General features: G+C 37.4%; 2 protein-coding genes across 2 annotated transcripts in view; one reads left to right on the top strand and one right to left on the bottom strand.

Moving 5' to 3' along the window:
- Positions 1-14,305, top strand: part of LOC131310257 (uncharacterized) — a 235,973-nt gene that overhangs the window by 55,553 nt on the left and 166,115 nt on the right. The gene's annotated exons all lie outside the window — the stretch shown is intronic.
- Positions 6,025-7,284, bottom strand: LOC131310263 (uncharacterized). The gene has a single exon (XM_058337183.1). The coding sequence runs from the start codon at positions 7,241-7,243 to the stop codon at positions 6,251-6,253; it is 993 nt and encodes a 330-aa protein (XP_058193166.1). The 5' UTR covers positions 7,244-7,284; the 3' UTR covers positions 6,025-6,250.

The raw sequence follows: 14,305 nt of genomic DNA, 5'->3' as shown, positions 1-14,305 counted from the left end.
TGAGCCTTTTGTACTTAGCCTTTTCTTGGTTAGCTCCACCTTCTATATTATGTTTGGAGAAAGGCAAAAATATGAAGGTGAAATTTTTGGGTAGATTGTGAAATTTTGTGGTTGAATTGGTGGCGTCCCTAAAAAAAGTAAAAAGAAACACAACAAAAGAAAAAAGAAAAAGAAGAAAACAAAAGAAGAAAGGGGCACCAATATATTTGAAAAGAAGGAATCGTGGTTTATGGTTAAAAAATGTTGAAAGGTTAGAAGGAGAGATAAGGTAGAATTGATTTAATGTTAAGGGGCACATATTGCATACTTGCTCCGTTGTTGTCTTGAAATACTTGCCTTTTCTCGAACACTTAAATTTCATTTATCCTAGCCATGAAACATGACCATTTACTTGATGCTACAACCGTAAATGAAGTCCTATTTGATCCTAGGGGTGATGGAAAGTGGATTGATGGATGTGAGAGTGAGTTCAAACGCTTAGTGTTCTGTTCATGAGACCATGTGTCCACTATATAAAGCGTTCTTTTCGTGTCATAGTGTGCGAAGTGTTTTGCTTTCAATTACATAACTTCCAAACCGCACACTTGAGTTCATAATGCACCTTGTTTCGAGCGATTTTATTTGTGAGTGAATGACACAGTGAGAATTGAAGTTGAAGCTCGGCCCGGAGAGAACTTTGAGTGGCATTTCATCGGTGACTAAGTCCAGGTGTTCACACACACTAAATTAGGTGCCATGGTTTATATGCATGTCTTGATAGCATTTTGAACTGGTGTTGCTTAATATACTTGTGCAATGACTTTGTGCCTTGGCTTGAGGGATTGATGAGTTACTTGCAGGTTGCGGGTTTTGTGTAAGAGGATTCACGGTGTTTTGTGGGTGTTCACTGCTGAAAATCCTCACAAGACTTCACTCGTCCTACCAGGGCCACCCGGGGGTTTAAAAGAACTATCCATTTTATTTGTTTTCTGTAGTTGCATTTTATTTTCTTTGCTCGAGGACTAGCAAAGTGTAAGTTGGGGGGTGTGATAGGTGCTGAAAAACACCCATTTACTCCCTCTAATTTACGCCTTGTTTATCCGTTTACCTTGTTACTTGACGCGTTTTAGTATTTTATGGTGTTTGCAGGCCTCAAAGACTGATGGGTGCGAAAACGTGCAAATTGGGTTGAGTAGTAAGAAGACTAAAAGAAGCTTGGGGTCATAATGTAGATTGTCTAAAAGTTGCATGATTAATCTATAATTACCCAAAGTCTAAAGGCCTTAATGTAATTCATGGCTTAAAACCCTACACTATAAAATATAATGCTACTGATCAGGCGGAAATTATTCCTCGACGTAATCAGGCGTGACTTCTTGCACAGGGGCTGCGGCAGTTCTTGGACGTAGGGTTCTCGACCGGATCAGTGAATTTTCTAGCATTCCGACCATGATTTCATCAATCCATACATCTACGGTTCCCATTCCCATGGCCGGCTAAACCTCTTGTCTAGGGAGAAGATGAAACTTCGCGCCAAGTAACCTCTTTTATGCATGAGTTTTGGTTTGTTTTTTGGATCGATTGTAAAACTCAGAATCCTTTTCGTTTCAATTGAATGAATTGATTTTAATTCGTTCTATCGATTGAGTATTTGTATTCTAGATTTCAAATACCTAGTTTTGCAATGGTTTTCATTGATTGTGGTTGGAGTTCTGAGATAGATTATGCTCGTAAGACGGATCGTGCCGTTAGGTGGCCGAACCGTGCTACTGAGAGACGGTCCGTGCTATGGGATAGTCTATGCCTTTTAATAACCCAATTATTTTCTTGACGATTATTGTTAGGATTTGCAAGTCCTAACGATAATCCCTTTTGATTCGAATAAATAAACTTAACCTATGCATATTGTTGTTACACGGTCGGGGTGGATTCGAAACCCTAGATATTTTCCTCATCGTTTCTAAATCTTTTAATTAAATTGTTCTTTAGTTTAATTAGCTCTTCAAAACAAATCAACCAATCAACTTTTTCTGTTCGAATTAATCTAGAAGTTAATCGAATTTAGCGTAACTTAGCCATACTGTCCTGAGGATCGACACTCGGTCTTAACCACTATTCTACGAAGTAGTAGTTAACTCCAAATTTTTATAAATTTATTTTTGTCATGGAACGACACGGTCAGTAGTATTGCTCTTAAGCCTCTTATGAATATTCGTGTTAATATCGGTTTGTGTGCGTTCCAACGTTGATATGCTCATAGACTTTGATGTCCAACGTGTCTGTAATTATTATTATATTCTGCTTTTTTTAGTCTGTGGTGTGGAGATTGTTGTAAGATTAAAATTGCTGGTATTTGTTATTACAGCTTATTAAAGTCATTATCTTTCATATTCCAAGTTTAATGTGTTGGCCAAAGGCTATAAATGATGCTTTGGAAGTGGTTAAAAATGGTTGAATGAAGGGACAACCCCAAGATTTTATCGCAAGGATGGCGAACATGTTTTTTATTTACGAAATTTAACTGAAAGATGGGCTAAACCATGACTACGCACTAATTTCAAATTGTGTACGAAATTACGTCTAAACATTTATAGTTATCCATGTTTTTCGTATTTTCATTAAGAGTGTAAAAAGATAGATATACTTTTACTCCCATCTATGTTTTTCATCATATGGGGTCGTATGCCTTGTTCGAATGCCCATTGTGTTCGCTATGCTCCCGTTCATTTTTCCCTTGTAGCTTATCCCGTCCCTGCAGGAACGAACACCTTCTTAATGAAAAGTCAGGCTAGCTCCACCCTTCCCCTAGAATCCACTCCGGGGCGGAGGAGCAACTAGTCTTCTTGAGTAGTCGAGATACTGAACAACAAACATCTGATTGTGTTCCTCTGCCTCACCTTGAGATGAGAGGGAAGGTCAATTTGACTTGAATCCGTGACCTGATCTTTAATCCTCCATTGGCTAATCATGCGATGGGAGAAGTTTTTCTTGTGTCAATTTTCCATCAATGCTGGCCAGTCGAGGTTCGTCCGTGCCCAACGAACATCTGATTTCAGCTTCAGAAGTTTAACAGTAGATGATTGATGTTATCTCAGGAACTATGGTATATTCAGGCTATCTGACCCAGGTCAGGTGGGATGAACATACTGAAGGAGTGCCAAGAGACAGGATACCACGCTCATAGAGAACCCCCGATTGGAGTCCCATATACGAGCACTGCTCCAACGTCTACGCTAATCTTAATCCCGGGTTAGAGATACGCGATTTGCATTGATGTAGCGGCTGAAGTGCAGAAATGCTGCTTTGTATATGGACATGGTGGAGCGTGTTAGTGCTTATAGTTGAACAAGCATGGTGCTTTAGTTAGCCCTCCGAAGTGAACCTGGTCATTATGAGAAGATGTAAATATAGTAGTGCTTTTTTTTTTAGTTTTGATCTTCTCGTATAAACACCTATCACATTCCGATTTTGATAATTAGAAGTTCGTTTTATGGGTGCCAACCACACCTAGCTTAATCGAATATCACACCAAGTGGCTTGTCGAATTATGTTTTCTTGCGACAAATAGACCGTTTGAATTGAAATGGTCGTTATTCATCCTTCTGCAGTATATATATATTTTTATAACTCTATAGACAAAGATTTATTGAGTTGCTAAAATTATGTAAGATTCACTAAATTTTTTGCTAAGCTGATTCACTAAATTTGTTGCGTGAATAAATTTTTTGATCGAGATGCTGTGTTCTCTTCCCTTTTCAAAAAGCATTTTTCAAAAAATTCCCCCTAGATTCTCCCTACTTCCAACATTTCTCTCTCTACTTATTATCCCTACTATTTTTCAAAAAACTTTTCAAATACCAAACCAAACATATAAAAAGCAATGTCTAAGAACATAGTAATAACAATATCAAATTAAAGTGGATAACACCTTAACCCCGTCGAGTTGGCTTGATCGTCAAGACATAGACTTAGATGTTTGCTCTTTTGGAAGGGTTGAGGTTCGAAACCTCTTAGGTTCTATCAATTCTTATGAGATTAGTCCTTATAAAGCTTTACTTTGACTTTAATTTGGTCTCCCGCTAGTTCAAAACGATGGTATTCATTTTGCCGAATCTGTCGAGGCGTGCGTGTTCTCGTCCAGGCACCTAAAGATCACACGTGGAGATCATCCGAGGGGATCCCAATTCATGCGTGTGTACATAATGGCTAAAAGTCGATGAAGACCAACTACTATATGCTTGGGCTGAAATCACTGAAATTATCCAAATATGAACACTGCAAAAAGTAAAGGTCCGTGAGATTTGGTATGGATGTTCACGCAATGAAATGGTTGAGTAAATTCCAAAGAAAAGTCTACGCCCCTACCGCTCCTTTTCACGTCTCTTCCCATCGCACTTAATCTCACCGTTTAAAAGTGTTTTGAACGATTTGAATTTTAAAAAACTCTTCTCTGCATGTAACTAGGGAAGAGTTAAACTCTTCCTTGGAAGAATTTTTTTTAAATTCGAACAATTAATTGCTGAGACGAACGGTAAAATTGGGGAAGCGGTGAAAATGAAGGGTAGGCATAGCACCGTTGAAATTCCAAATAGACCACCTTTTTTCGTTCTAGTTGGATCTTGCACCCTGTTTGAATCTGAGTTTCATTATGCCTTTTTAATTGACTTTTTTAACATTTAAGTTTGGCTTTAAAGTCGAAAAGCTATACTAAAAGTTGGTAAAAGTTCAATATGAATAGAGAAGAGATGGAATCGTATCAAATAGGGAAACGTTTATCTTAGATTAATCCTAGGGCAGTGATTTTCACATTTTTTTTTTGATAAATGTACTCTATTTTTTGTTCTTTAGTAAAATTTTTATGTGTAATTTTTTCATGTGGAGTGCATTTATAAAAAAACGGGAGTCTGAAAATCATTTCTCTAATCCTTTTGTATTTCTAGAAAATAATAAAAGATATATAACCAATAATTAAGGAGCCAACAATATATTGTCACAATGATAGGCCTTCTTAGTAAATAGATCATTTCTCATAATATATATACTCCCCTCTATCCCCAAATAATAGTTCAGTATTTCATTTAGAGCATCTCTAATCAAACATCTTCTATTTTTTCATTTTAGAGGATTTTACTATCCATATAAACTCTAATCACAACCCTTTAGGCCCCGTTTGATAAACTTATTAGACCTTGGGATTGTAGACCAATCCCAAGGGACTACCAATTCTTTATTTGGTAATCCAAAATAGATTAGGACTATTAGTCCCTTGGGACTAGTAAGGTGGGCTTTAGAGGGTATTATGAATACCCCGGGGGATGGTATTACCAATCCCAACCCAACCTCCAACACATTCTCATTACTAATTCCTTCTATCAATCCAATCCAATCCTATTATCTAATCTCATCTCAAATAAAATATTAATAATCCCATCATCAAATCTCATCTCAAACAAACATACTCATTACTAATCCCTTCTCATTATCAATTCTAATTCTAATCTTATCTCTTTACGAATCCCACACATCTATCACTGTTATCAAACGGGGCCTTATATATCTTTATATTCACGCTCTATTTCAAATACTTTCTCGCTCTTCCTCCCATCATTATTCTCGCTCACTCAAAATTTAATACTTTTTGCATTTTATATTCAAAAAATAATTTTGGAGGATCCTCAAAACTTTTTTCCATACTCTATATATGAAGGATGAAACTCAATCCTCCAAAATAGAGAAAATATAGAGGGTGGGTAGGATTGATGTTTTTCTCCAAAATGGAGGGATGGAGGAAAATTTGGAGTTGTCGAGGGTGGATAGGAGATGCTTTTAGGACTGTTCCTTAATAAATGTTCTTTTTTTTTTTCCCTCGTTAGATCTTGCACCTTATTTGAATAAAGACAAAAACGTTTCGCCCTTTCGCTGTGCGAGCTCTCAAAAAAAACATTTTAGATTTAATGAATGATTTGGATCATTTGTGTGAAATTCGGAGTGAGCCCCACACCATGATCTGTGCACATATGCTGTGCAGTTAGATTTTCTGATATTTTAGTTCCAAGATCAATTTTTAATCATTGAAATATTGAATATTAGAGATGTTATTGAGGCACTCTCGTATACCTTTTACATGTACAAATAAATCAACCAACCAACTCTGTTAACCTATTTCCCAACTTCCATAGTTTCATATACAAAGCATACACAAGAAACATTCCAAAAAATTGAATGAAATTATTCCCAAAAAAAAAAAAACCAGAGAGGAAAAAATTCGTGCTTAAAATGGGTGTACGTTTCTGCTTAACCCGCCATTAACGTTGGTGAAGAACCCAACGAGCTCAGGCCTGTACGGCAAATACGACCGCCGTCGATCCCCCTCCCTCAACGCCCTGTTCCTCACGTAATGCAACTCGTGAGCCGACAACGGCGGCGTTTCTTTCTTCTTCTTCCCGTTCGATTTCGCTTTCCCTCTCCCTCTCCCGTCATCGCTGTTTGCTTTATTAACCTCGCACTTCTCCTCGCTCTTCGGACGCGTCGTCGTTTTGCTCTCGTTGTTGTTCGAGGAAACAGACGCCGGCTTAACCTCGCCCTCTCTTTTCTCCTCTGTCTTCGAAGGCGACGTCGTTTTGCTCTCGTTGTTGTTGTTTAGGAAAACAAACGCGTCTCTGCCGTCGCTGTTGCTCCTATTCGCCAGTTCGCGAAACCTCCAGATCTTCGAGAATCCGGTCGAGTTGCTCTTCTTGCAGATCTCCGGCGATGCTTCGACGGCTTTTCCGGACCACGCGCAGTACATTTCGGCTGCATTTTCTCCCTCTAATCCATCGATTTTCTCTTCTGCCGCTGTCGGAGAAGGAGAATCCTCTGCTTCGATGAATACCTTCTTCACCGGAGGTCGACGGGGCAAATCTTCCCTCCCCGGCGCCGAATCGCGATCGAGTAAAAGGCTCTGGTCGAACAATGGGAAAACCGGCTTGATCTGACCGTCGTGGAACGCGTCTTCGGCCGAAACCGTAGACTCCTCCGCGCCTACACACGCAAACGTGAATTCTTCTTCTTCTTCGTCGTCGTCTTCTTCTTCTTCTTCAATAAACCTCGATGGGTTTTCCAAGTCGAGGAGTTTCATTTTGCAGTTAAACTGTTCGGAAAATTCAGGAGTCAAGCTCGGAGATGAGGTTAGTTTCGATTCCTCTAAGCTCGCCTGCATTTTCTCTCTCTCTGGAACCGTTCTTCTCTCTCTCTCTCTCTCTCTCTCTCTCTCTCTCTCTCTCATGCGAATGGGTTTTGGTTCGTGAAACCGTGAGTGGTATGAATTTGGTGGGGGGTACGTGGGCCGGTGGGGGTTTAAATATGGGTGGTGGGTAAACGCGGATGAGAGGAGAAAAGTAGGAAAATTTGGTGGTGGGCTACTTTTGAATGGGAATGCATAGTGGTGGTTTAATTGGTTTATCCAAAAAAAAAAAGTTGTGTGGACAAATTTTAATACTCGTTGGTCTAATGCATGACGGACACATAAAAGGAAAAAGTCTAGAAACAGTATTAATGAGATCGGAGTGCTATAGTACACCCCTAGGCAATCCGCGTGTTGGGGGCACATAATTGTCGATCTCATTGATCAATTAATTATTCAAATTAAAAAGTTGTCTTATTTGTCTAAAATGTCGTATAATTTGAATTTTTTCAACATTAATTCACATTTTTATACTCTTCATTCGTCACGCAGAGATGAACGACTAATTTCAAAAATCATGAAAAAAAAAGCTAAACAAAAAATTATTTAAAATAAAAAATATTAAAATAAATTTCAAACTTATAAATTTACATGAATGGGGCTAAATTAATAAGTTATAAACAAAAGAGAAACCACCCTGAATTACCCAACCAAGAGAAAAATGACCAATGGGACGGGTTGACTACACGTTTGCGCGTTGTTAGTGGAGAAGTAGTATTTGTTACTTACTTTTATTCACTTCTTAAGAACTTTTTGACCTTTAATTTTGAATTAATTAGAGTTATTTATAAATCCACGCGGTGCACGTGTGTAATTTTTTTTATAAGCCCCATTATTGTGAACATCTAGAACTGTAGAAAAGGTTTGATTTGTATGTTTTCTTGATTTCTACTCCTATATTTTAAGTGACCTGAGATGGAAAAAATTATTTAATTTAAAACATCTAGAACTGTAGATATGTATGGCCTCTGTTTCCTCTTACGAATATTATTTCGGGAAACGATACACCCACCGAAGCAACTCCCACCGCACCACCCACCGCACGTCGCCGGGCCCACTCCGGACACCGGACGGCCAATCCGAACCGTCCAAAAATTCTAAAAAAAAAAACCGAGTGGGCTTATGCGAGAATCAACAGCATCCGACGTGTATAGGTGCTCGATCCGAACTTTCAAAAATCAGATGATCCGAGTCGTTAAAAATGAAAGTTTTGATCGAGCACTTACACACGTCGGATGCCGTTGATTCTCACATAGGCCCACTCGGTTTTTTTTTTTAAATTTTTGGACGGTTCGGATTGGCCGTCTGGTGGCCGGAGTGGGCCCGGCGACGTGCGGTGTGGGTTGCTTCGGTGGGTGTATCATTTCCCTATTATTTCTAGTAGTACAAAACAAGTTTTGATGCGGTGAGAGAGAGAGAGAGAGAGAGAGAGAGAGAGATTGATTTGGTGAGAGGCATCGGGTTGGATTCTTCTCGCTCGATTAGGTTTTATTTGGTTCAAAACTTACCTTTCTGCTTAGGTTCCGTTAAGATTTTTATTTTTTAAGTATTTATTTTTTGCTTTACGAAACAAATCATTCTCTCACAATATATAATTTATAATTCAAAAAATACGTATTTATTTGAATTAGTCAATTGTCGAGACATCTAGAGTTTTTCTCCCACCTTCAAGCACGACTTGATACCGTTAAATATAATTTATTTATTTTTTTTGTTTATGATGTTTGTCAATGATTTGAACATACGATCTTTCTAGAAGATACATGGACTATTTTAAGGGGAATGAAATTGCGTACATCTGATCATCGAAGAGTACTAAAAACAGGCACTCCTATATTTTTAATTTTTTATAATGGAGGACTTTCCGGATCACAAATAGAAAATCCTAATCGCAAGAAAGATTTGCAGGGAACCACGCCAAGAAAAAACTCGTTTTGGTCCATTTTGGGTTCCACAAAGTTCGCCCATACGTATCTAAAAGTAATACTTATCGATGTCTATTGGAGCTGATTTTTTACAGGACCTCATAAAATAATATTCAAAAATTTATGGATATTTTTCTAGATTTTTATAGGATCCGAAATGAACCCAAATGTATTTTTCCTTATGTGGTTCCTCGCAAATCTTCCTTGCACATAGAAAAGCCGTAAAATTTGGAGGGTTTGTTTGCGATGGTGTTAGGAGTATCTCATAACAATAAACAAGGGCTTACTTCATTTTTCTATTGTTTCCATTTGTAAACTTTTTAATTAACTTAAGAGTACTATTAAAGAGCTTTAAACCAAACCAAATCAAACCACACTAAACTACACTAAATCGAGCCTTGTGTTGATCCCATCAATTGGAAGAGATTTAAAGAGAATAATACCGTCCGGCTATAAATAAGTCACTTTGGCAAGTAAAAAATTATGATCGAAATCCAATTTCTTTTGAATAAAGAGGGAAAAATTGGCTTATTGGATTATTTTTGTCTTTATTCAAAAAAAATTAGATTTCGATCAAAATTTTTTACTTTTTAAATTCCTCTCGTCATGATGATGCAATAAATTCCCAAAAAATTGACGAGAAACTAACAAATACGAAAAAAAATTGAATAAGGACAAAAAATAAGCCAAAGTGGCTTATTTAGCCGAACCGGGATAAATGTACCCCATTTTGTTACTCATGTGTTTTGCTGACATCAGCATTTAGTCACAGAGATACTGAGGCCCCGTTCCAGAACACCTTCTTAAAAAATAAGTATTTATTTCACATTTTCAAACTCAAAAATAATATAAATGAAAAATAATTTTTCAATTTTTTTTGCACGGTATTAAAAATCTCAATGAGATCTATCAAACAAGATATATAGTGATAGAAAAATTATTTGCGTAAGCACATAATTTTTGAGCTTGAAATTGCCTTCTTAAAAAATAAGTACTTATTTATCGTTCCGGAACGGGGCCTGAGTCCTACACAAAAAAAAAAAAAAATGATGTTATAGTAATTGGTTTTTCCCTGATCTTAATATCAAGCACTGGCCCGGATCCTCTCTCTCTCTGCGCGCGCTATTACGCTGACACGTGTCACAATCCCTCCACAGCAGTGTAAATAACATTATGAACTTGGTGGTTAAGAAAGATATTAAAAACCAAAAAGATCTTTGTTCTGCAAAGTCAAACTGACGTTCATGAATTTATTGGGGTTTTCCATAAGAAGCTAACACAGTTTGACAAAGGCGGTGTTCCAACTTTCAAAAAAAATTGTTTTGAAAAAAAAAATGTAATTTTAAGTTCAAAAATTATATGTTTACGCAAATAATTTTTTTATCAATATGGATCTTGTTTGATAGATTTCATTGAGATCTTTTATACGGTGCAAAAAAAAATCAAAAAATTATTTTTTATTTTCATTATATTTAAATTTAAAAATTTAAAAAAAATACTTTTAAAAAAAGAAGGTTAGTTGGAACACCACCAAAGACTGATCCCCTTCCTATTGACATACTAATAATATGAGGTTCTTCTTCTAGTTCTTTCATTTTTATTTACAATAAAGTCTAGTTGGCTAAGGGAAACACTTGGGACCATAGGCCATGTGGGTAATCTATAAAAGGAGCGTACCCAAATCTTCCGCATGCATGTGAGGCGCGCATCTAGGAAAGAGTTGATGACGCGAACTTACTCTATAATTAGACTAGCTAGAGAGACTATTTTTCGAGCATCAAACCCAGAACTTTTAGGCCACACTAGGGTTAACTTCACCGCTATGCTTGGACCGCCTTTTATGCGTGATAGATAAAAAATAGAGAAACAGGTATTGGATTCCGCTTGAACTACTGAACGAGTGAGGAGCTGTACTACCCCCCTGCACTACAATGTCGGCAAAATTGTTTTGGCCGCGTGATAAAATTTGGGAGTACGTTCAAGACTACCTTCGTTTTGGATGAGATTGAAAAATGCTTCTTACTCCGTAAATGATAGTGCCAACCTACATCAACTTCTAAACACAAGGAACAGTACCATGGGAAAAACCTTTCTTTTCTCTATTTTTTTTTTTTTTTCCTGTTTTGGTTTGGACGGTAATGGGAAAGGTCTTCACTACGTGTTCAGAGAGATAGGGAGAGGGCGCGGCAGCTCATTTATGGGATTATGTTGACAAATTGACAATTCATACGGAGTAAATCTCTATGTCCCGAACAGTCGCAGTACCTATGGCAAAAGACAATTCCACCTATTGAGGTAGGAATGAGATCGGGTCTTTTAACTTCTCACCGTAGTGCCCCGTTCGTCTTGACTTCACGCTGATGAAAAAGAAGGAATTAAAATGGAACTATAGGATTTGGTGACTTATCACCCCCGCTACGCAAGGACATGTCCTTTGGACCCTTCGCCCGAAAGCATCGAGGGAGTGAGCACACGTGCGGGATAGGGTTAATACATCTCTTGACCGTTCATAAAGTTACTATTTCGTGATATAAGAGTTTGTGGAGATCTCATAAAAAGTGTTTTCTGTTTGAGCTGTGATTTGAATTCCAAAAAAAAAAAAAATTTCAAATACTACTTTACAGTATATCCCATACGCAAGACTTTTCTTTCTGAGTCTGATTATATATGCAAGTCATATACACTGGAATGAAGACCGAAGGTAGTAGCCAGGTCCAACTGAGCACCCATCCCCCCTAATTCTGTATTTATTAACAAAATTTGTATAGATAGAAATACGAACTCATTATGGAGTAGTTAGACCTTCAGTGTTTCCCTATGACGAGTCTACCTGATTGGCTGATGCCTGACAAACTTAAGAAATTAAAGAAACTCTACGGTAGAGGAAGGAAACTATGTGAGCTAGGCCAAATTCAAAAACCTCGAGGGGAAACCGTGGAGATATTGCGTTTGAAGTATTTATTTAAAATATTTTTAAATCAGCAATCTGTCATTATTTTGAATTTTTTTTTAATGTGCCAACCAAACACCGAAAAATAAAAGTTTAAAGTTTATCTTTTAAAAAAACATGTGACATTGTAAAATATTTTATTTCGAAACAAACGGAGCCTTAATCAAAATTTCATTTGTGTCGTTCGCTAACTTTGCTGTTTTGGGTTCTTGGAGGCCCGACTTGGGCTTTATTTACATGCTTGAAGACTTTTTTTTTTTTTGGGCCTAACACATAAGGGGGTCTTAACAATTGGGCCTTTATTTTTGAGCATTATGGGGGCCCGAATCAATGGCTTCCTGGGCCTCCCAACTGCCGGTGACTTTTTTTTTTTGGTAGACTGGAAATAGAAAAACAACCTAGAAACACTCAAAACCACGCCCCGCAACAGCGGAATAATGTCGTCGAGCGAGTTGACATACGACACTATCTTGTTCTCTTGGTTGACACCCATACTAGTGAGTTTATCCGCCACTTCGTTACCCTCACTGAATGTATGCTGAAGAAGACATCCCGAGGACTTCGTAGATTCGACAAGAATATTTGTGGGAACTTTGCATATTTAGTCAAGGTACATGCAATACCAATCGTAAATATAAATGAACTAATCTCAGAAAAAGGCGATGGGATTAGGGTCTCGGCCGGCTGGGTCCGGCCTTCTATATATAAATATGAACATGTTTATCACTTAAAATAATAGTACAGTGTTCCAAATTAACCATTTGTAATACCAAAAATTTACACATTTTCATAGTTTAATCATCCGTCATATTGACGAAAATAGTTTGACGATTTATCCAAATGAAACTCAATATTCTTTTCAATCCTGAAAATTGTCTGGAGTCATTCTAAACTAAACTTCAAAGAATTTTTTTGAAAATAATGATTTTTCTATTGAATTGGACTGAGAGGGAGAACATTTTTTCTTTGCTAAGGGAGCATTTTTGCGTAGACCTACATTTTTTTCTCTATTATTTTTGGATCTAGGGTGGCATGTGCAACTCCCCCATTACCCCCTCCACGTCCGAGGATGCTGTACTGCGCCCTTGCACTACAACATCGTAGGGCGGCCAAAGTGTTTTGGCCGCGAATAGGATAAATTTTGGAACTTCAAGACTTCGTTCGTTTTGGACGAGATTGACAAAAACATCTTACTCCGTAAATGATAAGTGCCAGCTTTCTGTCTTTTTTTTTCTTTTCTTTTCTTTTCTTTTTTTTTTTTTCCCTGTTTTGGTTTGGACGGTAATGTGAAAGCTCTTCACTACGTATTCAGAGAGATAGGGAGAGGGGCAACTCATTTACGGAACAGAAATTCTAATTGCAAGGGTGGAATTATGTTGAGAATTCATAAATCTCTATCTCCCGAACAGTCGCAGTACCGGGCAAAAGACAATTCCTCCTATTGAGAGCGGAATGGAATCGGGTCTTTTCACTTCTCTTCTCACCGTAGTGCCTAGTTTGTCTTAACTTCAGACTGATGAAAAAGAAGGAAAATGGAACTATTGGATTTGGTGACTTTCCCCGGCTACTCAACTACGGCTCTGTTTCGGAACTCATTTAAGTACTTAATTTTTAAGAAAGTAATTTCAAACTCAAAAGTAATGTGTCTACACAAATAATTTTTCTAGCAATATGTATTTTGTTTGATAGATCTTATTGAGATCTTTTATACGGTGCAAAAAACAATAATTTTTTTTATTTACATTATTTTTGAATTTAAAAATGTGAAATAAGTACTTATTTTTTAAAAAGGTATTCTGGAACGGGATCTACTTTTCCTTTGGACCCTTTGCCCAAAAGCGTGAGGGAGTGAGCACACGCGCGGAGATAGGGTTAATACATCTTGACAATTCAAAAAGAAATTATTTCATGATATAAGTGTTGGGAATATAAATAATAAAGTACTCTCTCTATAATAGCTTAAGCTTTTAGATGAGTTGGTAGTTAACAATTTAATATGGTATCGGAGCAGGTAATAGACCATGTATTCGAATCTCACCGTCTACCTAATGATTAATATTTACACGTGTTTAGTCCGCATATAGAGGAGAGTCTGGTAGCAGATGAGGGGGCATGTTGAGAATATAAATAATAAAATTGGTCTTGCTATTGTCAGCCCACTAGGCTGACGATAAACACACTAGAAGACAAGAAAAACACATATTTTTATGTATTTTTTATACCCATTAA

This window comes from Rhododendron vialii, chromosome 12a, assembly GCF_030253575.1.
Source record: "Rhododendron vialii isolate Sample 1 chromosome 12a, ASM3025357v1".
In the NCBI taxonomy this organism is placed as follows: Eukaryota; Viridiplantae; Streptophyta; class Magnoliopsida; order Ericales; family Ericaceae; genus Rhododendron; species Rhododendron vialii.
This window is presented reverse-complemented; position numbering and strand designations above follow the sequence as displayed.